The sequence below is a fragment of the Heteronotia binoei genome, chromosome 4 (genome assembly GCF_032191835.1).
Source record: "Heteronotia binoei isolate CCM8104 ecotype False Entrance Well chromosome 4, APGP_CSIRO_Hbin_v1, whole genome shotgun sequence".
Taxonomy (NCBI): domain Eukaryota; kingdom Metazoa; phylum Chordata; class Lepidosauria; order Squamata; family Gekkonidae; genus Heteronotia; species Heteronotia binoei.
Window position 1 is genome coordinate 63,513,662 of NC_083226.1, and position 10,117 is coordinate 63,523,778.

Sequence of the window (10,117 nt, forward strand, 5' to 3'; positions counted from 1 at the left end):
TTGTTATATGTAATTTTTACTTGCAGCTGGTTTTAAGAGGCCTGTGGTGCTGTTTGGTCCCATCGCAGACATAGCAATGGATAAGCTGTGCAATGACTTACCTGAGCTCTATCAAGCTGCCAGTATGTTTGCTCATTGCTCTTTTCTTAACAGAATTCTTCAACATTTGATGGTTCATTTTTTTTTAATCATCAGGCAAATGACATAATGTATTACTCTTGCAGAAACAGAACCTAAAGATGCAGGCTCAGAGAGGTCCACTGGTGTAGTGCGCTTGAACACTGTGAGGCAAATTATTGAGCTGGTAAATATCTTTTGTTCTATTTGCTTTCCATCATAATCAGAGCAAAGAACTAGATAGTGACAGTGTTGGTAAAGGCTCCCCTCCGCTTTCCTCTTTGATGAGTGTTTTGTCTTCCTTCTAACAGGACAAACATGCCTTGTTGGATGTGACTCCTAAAGCTGTGGATCTGTTAAATTACACTCAGTGGTTCCCCATTGTCATTTTCTTCAACCCAGACAACAGACAGGGTGTGAAAATCATAAGGCAAAGGCTAATTCCCACATCCAACAAAAGCTCTCGTAAGCTTTATGACCAGGCAAATAAACTAAAGAAGACTTGTTCATATCTTTTTACAGGTAGGTATGAATAGATGGCATGTCTTATTTTCCGTGACAGTCCTTAGGTGTAGAGAGGGGCATGCTAAAGAGAGCCCTTGAAGAAATTTTGGTATCACTTTACTGAGCAATATTGATAGCTGCAGATCCTACTGAAGTCTGTTGGAGTTGGGTACAGGTAGTCTTCTGAATCTATATAGGCTAGCACCTTTGTCTCCTGAGAGACCGTTACATCAATTTTGGTTTCATTGGGTTTTGTCCACCACATTCAAATACCACCTACCAAATCTAATTAAATAGCTAACGAAAGGGAGAAAAAAGATTTCATCTTGCTAGCAGATAACGTAATATATAGTCAAGATTTTCAAATATCTTGAAAAATTCTGTAAAGATCCAGTCTTGGTGTAGGAAGAACACACACAGTATTAAACCACTGCAAGGTAATTTAGATAACTAAGAATATATATTGTCAATTTGTGCGCACTTAGTAATAGAGTATGTTGCCTTGAGAAGGCTACATAATTTCTACCCTTTCCTTGAACACCTGGTTCGGCCATTCTGAATGCAGGGTTACAGGACCAGATGCACAACACTATTTTGAACTGTATAAGCACAGCCCATCAGGTTGTACACCTCAGATATCCTTATTGAAATACAAGGTTTCCGAATAAAAATAAAATGAAATTTAGCGTTGGTTTTATCATATTTAAGCGCAATCCATTCATTGGAAATTGTACTTTTAATTTAATACTAAATCTTCCCCTGTGATGGCTGGTGCAGCCATATATGACCAGCAGGAGGACCCTGCCACTGTGAAGGAAAGGCTGTAATTTCCCTTCTTTTCCCATTATCTTGCCCGATTGAAAATGCCTTTTTAAATTATGCAGTGAACTTCTGGCTGTAGAAAACTATTATTTTGCACAAGTCTTAATTTTATATTGTTGTTAATCTTGGCAGCAACCATCAATCTAAATTCAGCCAATGACAGCTGGTATGGCAGCCTTAAAGATACTATTCAACAACAACAGGGTGAAGCAGTGTGGGTTTCAGAAGGAAAGGTATGCAGTCTACCACTTCGTTTTATGTATGTCACGGTATGAGTATTGTCAAAAAGCCAACATGCACCCAGACATTCTGTAAGAGAATGTTTCATGCATACAAAAGGATTTGCCACTATGTTCCTCTACCCACAGAACATAGAAGCTCCTTAGTGATGGTTAACAATTACCTAGGAAAATTGGTTTGACAATTTGGTTGAAATATCTTCAATACATGTGCATGTTGTTCTTGGTAGTGAAACTGAAGCCATAACTGCTCTTTGGTGTGCTTGCCATTACTTACACTAGAACAGTTTTTGCACAATCTGCTTTCTATAACACTTGCTTATTGCTTTTCCTTGTTGCATTGCATAATTATATTTTCGACACAAATCTTTTTTGCAGATGGAAGGAATGGATGATGACATTGAAGATCGCATGTCATACTTAACAGCTATGGGTGCCGACTATTTGAGTTGTGATAGCAGACTAATCAGTGACATGGAAGACACAGATGGTGAAGGTGGTGCCTACACTGACAATGAGCTTGATGAACCAACCAGTGAACCAAGGGTCTCATCCATTAGTCGTTCTTCAGAACCTGTGCAACATGAGGAGGTGAGAGATTCAGAAATAAAATAGTATTCCTTTTCTGAAAATACATTGTTAAACATTGACATATGATATTTATTTATTTATTTTTCATATTTATATCCCGCCCTCCCCACTGAAGCAGGCTCAGGGCGGCTAACAACATTGTAATATCAACAATAAAACAATAAAAACAATTACAATAATAAATCAATTAAGAAGTTAAAACAGTTTACAATTTGAAATTATAAATACAATTTTAAAAACAACAGTTTTGGTGCTAAAATTCATTCCATACATTCAGTGGTGTTGGGCATCTATGTACTTTGGTTGAAGGCCTTTTGAAATAATGTTGTTTTGCAGGCCTTGCAGAACTGGGCAAGGTCCCGCAAGGCTCTAATATCATCTGTGAGTTGGTTCCAACAGTGGGGGGCTGCAATAGAGAAGGCTCTTTTCTCTAGTAGCCTTCAATCTTGCCTCCCTCGGCCCGGGGATTGCTAATAGATTTTGTGATTCAGATCTGAGTACCCTCTGAGGAATATATGGGGAGAGATGGTCCCTAAGGTAGGTAGGTCCTCGGCCATATAGGGCTTTAACGGTGATGACCAGCACCTTGTAGCAAATCCGGAATACTATTGGCAGCCAGTGCAGTCTCATTCTGCACCAGCTGCAGCTTCCGGATTTGGGACATGGGCAGCCCCATGTAGAGGGCATTACAGTAGTCTAGTCTCGAGGTGACCGTTGCATGAATCACTGTTGCTAAGTCGCTGTGCTCTAGGAAGTGGACCAACTGTCGTGCCCGCCTAAGGTGGAAAAAGGTAGATCTGGTATCTGGGAAACTCTAGAGGAAATCTCTAAAATAGTGCCACTTTGCATCACGGTATACTTGTATGCGCCAGCTAATATCTGGAAAGTTATCCAACAATTGTTCTATAAAACCACAGAATATTGCACCTTAGTGTTATTTATATCATTGATCATAGAATAACAAATTTCCTTCAGATTAATTTGTTAGAAAATTATGCTTGTGGGTGGAAGCTGTACAAATCAAATGCTGCAACTGTTGTCTATAGGAAGAAGCAATTATGGCATCTGAGTAAACTCAATCCATACATAGTGGCCTCCAAAATAGGCCTGCTCCCATGCAATTGCAGGATGCAAAATTCATGAATGAGCAACCTACCAGAAATAAATGAACAGAGCAGTCCTGTCTATCAATTTCTGTCTCCGTTGCAATAATAAATAAAATAAAGTTTGAGTCCAGTGTAGCCTTTGAGACCAGCAAGGCTTAATTCTGGCTGTAAGCATTTTGTGCACTGTTGCTTCCAATCAACACAGCTAATTTTTCTGCTAGAAGCTACAAAATTGAAATTTATCTCTCAAATGAGTTATATATTTGGTGTATGTTTAATGGGCTACTACTTGTTGTAGAGTTTAAGAAAAACCAGTCCTGAACCAAGAGCTCAAATGAGAAAAGCTGGTAGCAGAGAAATTTTAAGAGATCCCAGCCCTCCTCCAGCATTCAAGCCTGAACCACCTAAGGTAATTTTGAGAGAAAACGCGGACAAGAATTTCTTTTCTAAAAATGTTAACATTATTTTTTTCATACAAACTAATACATATTATATGATCGTTTTCATTAAAACAAAACAAAGTAAAGCAGTTGTAATGATTATATGATGGATATAAATCATCTATCTAATCCACAGTCATGGTCCTTATCCAGCAATTGTTCCATACAACCACAGAATATTGCACCTTAGTGTTTTCCTTGTTATGGCCTATAACAGTTATATAAATTAGCAAGGCTGAGCAGAACAAAAATGCTTGTTTGATTTTTTGTTTGTATTTGATAGTGTTTTCCTTGTATGGTTTTAACACAAAACAAACTTTCCAGAGTGACTAATATCTTAGAGGTGGCAAAATTTGTTAGCAAGTAGAAAGGCACTTTTCTCATACATCTTTGCGATCTGGAAACTATGTAGTATGTGACTCAGAACATAAAGCAACCATATAGCTATACAATACATACAATATTTTCAAACCCTATAATAGTTCAAAAATATATATGGGCATACTCCATCCTCATGTTTATTATTCCAAAACATAATAAAAAATGTCCAGCACTTCAAGAAGTTATCCTATATATTATCACCACCCAAGATGCTTTTATAATGTGTTCATTTCGTAAAATAAGCAATAGTCCGAATTCTATAGAGCCATTCAGATATTGTAGGGACCTCCACATGCTTCCAGTAGCTGGCAATACACATTCTAGCAGCAATTATAAGATTAATCTCCGTATCTTCTGTCACCTCTTTAAAATAGCATAATAGAGTTAAAGGGGATTTAATAACATTGTAGTGATAAGGAAACTGGCTGTTATCACTACCTTATCACTACCCTCCCAGGAAGCCCCACCAAACAATGGGCACATCCACAAACCAATTGCTCTTTTACCACACCCCCTCCAGCCTAGAAATAGCAGCTCTCCAGCAGCCCTGGCCTCACTCAATGCACAGCAGCCAAGAAGGTCAGAGTGCCTGCTCCGGTTGCAACGCCACTGAGGATGTTCTCCGCAGCTGAGAACAAAACGTCTGGAAGAAAAACTTTCTCCAGTAGAACACGGCACTTGAGCCCGAAAGATTCTACAAACCCTAATGATGTTACTATCCATGAAAACCTGAAATCTTTGATAATCTTTTCAGTTATTTCTCATACTGAAAACCAAACCTGTGTATTGCAGTACATTCCCAAAAGATGTGGAATTGTTCTGCCTCTGGAGAATGACATCTCTAACAAATATCTATGGGTAATTTGCAAATTTATACAGGGTTAGGTACCAGTCATACAGGATCTTATTAGACTTCTCTTTACAGTCACTGGATATCAACTGACTTTGGTCTTCGCATCTAGATGCATTCCCACTCACTAGTCATTACCCATCATTGTTCCCATTTCATCAGGGGTTTACCAAATGCAACATCTTGATTAAAAATTAATATATACACATCATGCACTGATATATACTTCTCAGGCACTGTGCTATTAGTCATTTTTTCAAAAGTTGTTTTCTGCCTTCATCTGATTTATTTTGATTTTCACTGCTTTGACCTCAGCTCTAAAGTTTCCTTCTACAGCAAGGAAGAAATTCAGCTGTGCTTTATCCATCTGTTTTTTCCTTTGCATAAAATATCATTGATCAGTTTATAAAATTCTAATTTAATTATGTATCAGTTTCTGTGGCAAGACCAAATTGTTGTGAGCCGCCCTGAGCCTGCTTTGGTGGGGAGGGCGGGATATAAATAAAATATATTATTATTATTATTTATTATTATTAAATTGTGCATGATTAACAGTGTCCTGTGCATTACCTCTGATTATAGTCTAGGAATCATAGGTATTATCAGGTGTATAACCTGTTTTTGATTGGTGGTTTCAATATCAAAACTGCTACTTGTATGTAAACACATGAAACTGCATTTGCTTGACATTCACAGGGTAAATTGCAAAATAAAGAAGATCCATATGATATCCCTAAGATTTATGAAGCAAGAACAAACAGCCCTAATACTGCAGGCAGTGAAACTTCAGGAATAGCTGCTAAAGTAGCTCCTCCCCCTATTGCTCTCAAGCCTACCTTTGGACGTCCTATATTGAAACCTTCTCAGCCTGTGGTTCCACCAACTGAAGTGGAAGAGAGAACAGAAGTTGATGAAGAGGAACAAGAGAACACACCAAAGTCTGTTCTGGGGAAAGTTAAAATATTTGAGAAAATGGACCATAAGGCAAGGCTTCAAAGAATGCAGGAGCTACAAGAAGCACAGAATGCCAGGGTATGAAGAGAAATGACTGGTAAACTCTATGCTGTACATTTGTTTAGACAGAAATAAGAAAATTGTTTCCATAATTAAAACTGAACAACATACAATAGAAAACAAAAAAAAACCCCTTGGGTTATACAGGCAGATTAAAAATTTTCCATTCTTTTATTATTTTCCCACCTGCCAAAAAAGGTTCAGCTTTGAAGAATGCTCCATTGCCATTAACAACGCATTTAACAGCACATAACAGTTTTGTTCTCTGTTGCTTTATATAATTTTTAAAACAGTGTGACTTTCTGTAAATGACAGAAGCAGATCATCCAACAGAGCTGCAACTCATTGCTTTAATTAAACAGCATCAGGGCTTTTTTTGAGCAGAAATGCACAGGAACGCAGTTCTGGCTGGCTTGGTATCAGAGGGTGTGGCCTAATATGCAAATAGGTTTTTCTACAAAAAAGCCCTGTGTGAAACAATGGTGACAGGGGTGTGGCCTAATATGCAAATGAGTTCCTGCTGGGTCTTTTCTACAAAAAAAAGCCCTGAACATTACATTAAGGAGTAACCTGGAAATGATCTGATAACATATTGTCTTTCTCCAGGTGGAAATAGCTCAGAGACACCCAGACATTTATGCTGTCCCAATTAAAACACAGAAGCCAGAGCAGACGGCAAGGTAACAAGCAACTATTTTGTACGTGGTCTTGTAGGATTTTTAAGGTTTTATGCTTGTAGCCCAGACTAGCGTCATCTCTTGGCAGCTAAGCAGGGTTGGCCCTAGCTAGTATTTGGATGGGAGACCTCCAAGGAATACCAGGGTCAAGATAGACAGGCAATGTCAAACCACCTTTGAACATCTCAGTCAGCTGTGACTTTTTTTTGAACAAACAAGCTTTATTTATATTCAAAACGATACCATCAAATTATTTATTAAAAACAATATGCTTAAAAGCTGCACAAGTCAGCTGTGACTTGATGGCACTTTCCAACACCATGCTTCTAAGAGTCTTCAGATTGCTTACAAAATTAAGGATATCGTTAGGATCTTTCACACTTCCCAGGGAGGAGTCAGTAGAATATACATGCCATCAAAAACAAGTTGACATTGAGAGCCAGTGTGGTTATAGTGGCAAACTATAATCTGGAGAGCCAGGTTGGATTCCCTGTTCCTCCACCTGAACCCTGCTAGACAATGTTCCCTCTAATTTTCTTCCCCCTACTGAGCGGAGCAATTAATATCCTTAGCTGAATATAACTACTGTGATCTGTAAATGGATAATGGGCAGTGCAAGACCCTGTGCGGCTCTAGATTGCTGCTGAGCAAGGCTTCTTTTGTTAATGAGGGGCCACCTGCACAGCTTAGAGGGAACACTGCTGTTAGGTGACCTTGGGCCAGTCATAGTTCTCTCAGAACAATCTCAGCCCCACCTGTCTCACAAAAGGCGCCTGCTGTGGGGAAAGGAAGAGAAGGAGTCTGTAAGCCACTTTGAGACTCCTTAAGGTTGGAGAAAACAGGTTTTATGGTAGCTGGTTTTACAGACATGTTAATTTTTGCTTTTATACATTTTGTGCAAAAGACTAGATTATCATCATCATTCTCCTGAAGCAAAACAATTAGCCTTGACCTGGATAGCCCAGGCCAACTTGATTTCATCAGACCTTGAAACCTAAGCAGGGTTGGCCCTGGTTCGTTCTTGGATGGGAAGCCACCAAGGAAATCCAGGGGCACTGTTGCAGAGCTAGGCAAACCACCTCTGAATGTCTCTTACTGTGAAAACCCTAAGGGGATTCTATAAATCAGCTATGTTTTGATGGCATGCTAATAATAAGATTTTTTTAAAAATTGTAATATTTAACAAGCATTTGGTAGATAAGGGGGCAGATTAGATACCAGTAAACTGCAGCATTCAAAACCTAGGAAATACTTCTTTCTTTTGTAGTTATCATGTTAAATTAATTAAAATATTGGGTGGCAGCACCACTAAAGATATGAATCAGGAGAGAAGGTAGAAAAGAAAAGTTAATTGTTATTCAACATAAACCTGCATGAAACTATAAAGGAAGGTTACGTATGTGACTGCAAACAAGTCTGCAGACATTTCCAGTGGTCTTTAGGATTGGAATACTCTGGAATGGCTAGCTCTAAGTCAGGGCTGATCTGAAATGTTACTGCTGCCATCTTGTAAGCTCTACCTAAAAGATCTTCCCTGTGGCAGTATTCTGTACAGAAGGAGTAATGCTGGAGACTTTTTGCCATGTGTGTGAGCAGCTTGTCTCAGCAGATTTTACAGTGCTGCTGGATGAGAGCAGATTGTCAACTGCAATACTTAATTTCAGGTTTTATTGTTGATGTATTGATTGTATCTACAATACGGCAACATTTAAAAAGAATGTTGTTTAAACAATATATAACCGGGGCTGGGGGGTGGGCAGGAGTGTGTGGCATTTAGATTTGCTGTCTTGGCTGGGCAGCAAAATGTCTTCAGCTCTCTCTGCCCAAGGAAATATGGTGCTGGTATGTGGATGTTGAATGTGTGTGTGCATGGAGGGTGTTAGATTTACACAGAAGACAATTTCATTATCCTCATGGGAAAGTGCTTCTTGGCAGCACTTACATGGATGTGATAAACTGACCTTGCAAGTTGCCAGAAAAATACATTCTACTAGTGAAAGAACTGCTTGAAATACCTTTTTCTTGAGCACTGCATCAAAACTAACTTGGATTATTTTGTTATATTAGTTCCAGGCCTCCAGAGCCTCAGAAACCACCTGCTAGATCTTACCTGGATAAACAGGGAAGTTATGGCAGTGATGCAGAGGAAGAAGACTATCGAAGGCAGCTATCGGACCAGTCTAAACGTGGATACTATGGACACCAGACTAGATACAGGGATACAGAATTATAGGTTTATTCAGAGTGGCCAATTTTTTGTGAGACAGTTGTCTGGCCAAAATGGAATCTTGGATGATTTCAAAAGGGTATGTCCTTGGGGTTACTAGCAAACTTAAGATGCATCTACGCACTGGAATGGCAGAACTGATGTTCATGTAAATATTGGAGAAAAGGAATCACTATTGCCTGAATGCTGTTGCCTATTTTACAGAATGGCCAAAAAAAAAATCTATTTTAAGAGTTTGTATTAATTTCTGATATATTGTATTTTTAACATTCTCTTTTCCATATTAAAATTGCCTTTTTTAACTATTGTGACACAATTGAAACTTGATAAAATACCAGGCTTAAGTACAAGAAAAACAAAATAAGTGCCTTTTGAACAAAGTGTCTTCAGTTGTTTTGTGACATCTGCTGCTTGTGCAAAGCCATAATGTTTCTTTTGCCTAACTTTGTATGTTTCATGGCTACAATTTCCTCCCTGGATGTTATTTTTCTACATTAAATAGGTCTGTATACATTTTTTCATAAATAATGACTTTAAATATGAAATGGTTACTATATAGGCTGGCCACTGCAAGACTGGAAAGCACCAAGATTGAGAAAATTATGTAGAAATGCAATTTGTGTCTTAAACCTTAAATGTCATGAAATAATAAAGGGATATATTCTACAAAACGTTGGTATTCTACCTTTTTCGTTTTACAGGCTAAATTATTTTCTTTCTATACCCGCTTCTGCTTTAAATAGAATAGAAATAGGACTTTAATCTTAATTTCTGCTCTTGGCCACCTAGTCTGTCAGTCAGTTTATTACAACCCAAGATCAGAAATTAAATCTTCAGGAAACACTGTTTAGATCAGGGGTGTCAAACTCATTTGATATGAGAGCCAGATCTGATATAAATGAGACCTTGTTGGGCCAGGCCATGTCAGGTTGGGATGGGCTATACCCAGGGCCAGCCCCAGCCCTTCTTGTGCCCTAGGCAGCAGAACTCCACCCCAGTCACCAGGCTTGCTGCCTACTCATGAGTAGCCTCACAGCTTCCACCTATTCGTGAGTAGCCCCGCAGCTTCCGCCTACTCATGAGTAGGTGGCCACTGCGGAGATACGCTATAAGGGCTAGGGCCGGCCCTGAGAGAAGGAAAGGTGCGAT

The 10,117-nt window shown here is 38.9% G+C and overlaps 1 protein-coding gene across 1 annotated transcript in view; it reads left to right on the top strand.

Moving 5' to 3' along the window:
* Positions 1-9,639, top strand: part of TJP2 (tight junction protein 2) — a 52,593-nt gene extending 42,954 nt beyond the window's left edge. Inside the window, exons 15-23 of the mRNA XM_060237442.1 lie at positions 27-122; positions 225-304; positions 429-639; positions 1,576-1,676; positions 2,061-2,273; positions 3,678-3,788; positions 5,747-6,082; positions 6,671-6,744; positions 8,809-9,639. Of these exons, the coding sequence (XP_060093425.1) occupies positions 27-122; positions 225-304; positions 429-639; positions 1,576-1,676; positions 2,061-2,273; positions 3,678-3,788; positions 5,747-6,082; positions 6,671-6,744; positions 8,809-8,974 (1,388 nt within the window). The 3' untranslated portion in view covers positions 8,975-9,639. The remainder of the gene's footprint in view (positions 1-26; positions 123-224; positions 305-428; positions 640-1,575; positions 1,677-2,060; positions 2,274-3,677; positions 3,789-5,746; positions 6,083-6,670; positions 6,745-8,808) is intronic.
* The last annotated feature ends 478 nt before the right edge of the window (positions 9,640-10,117 follow it).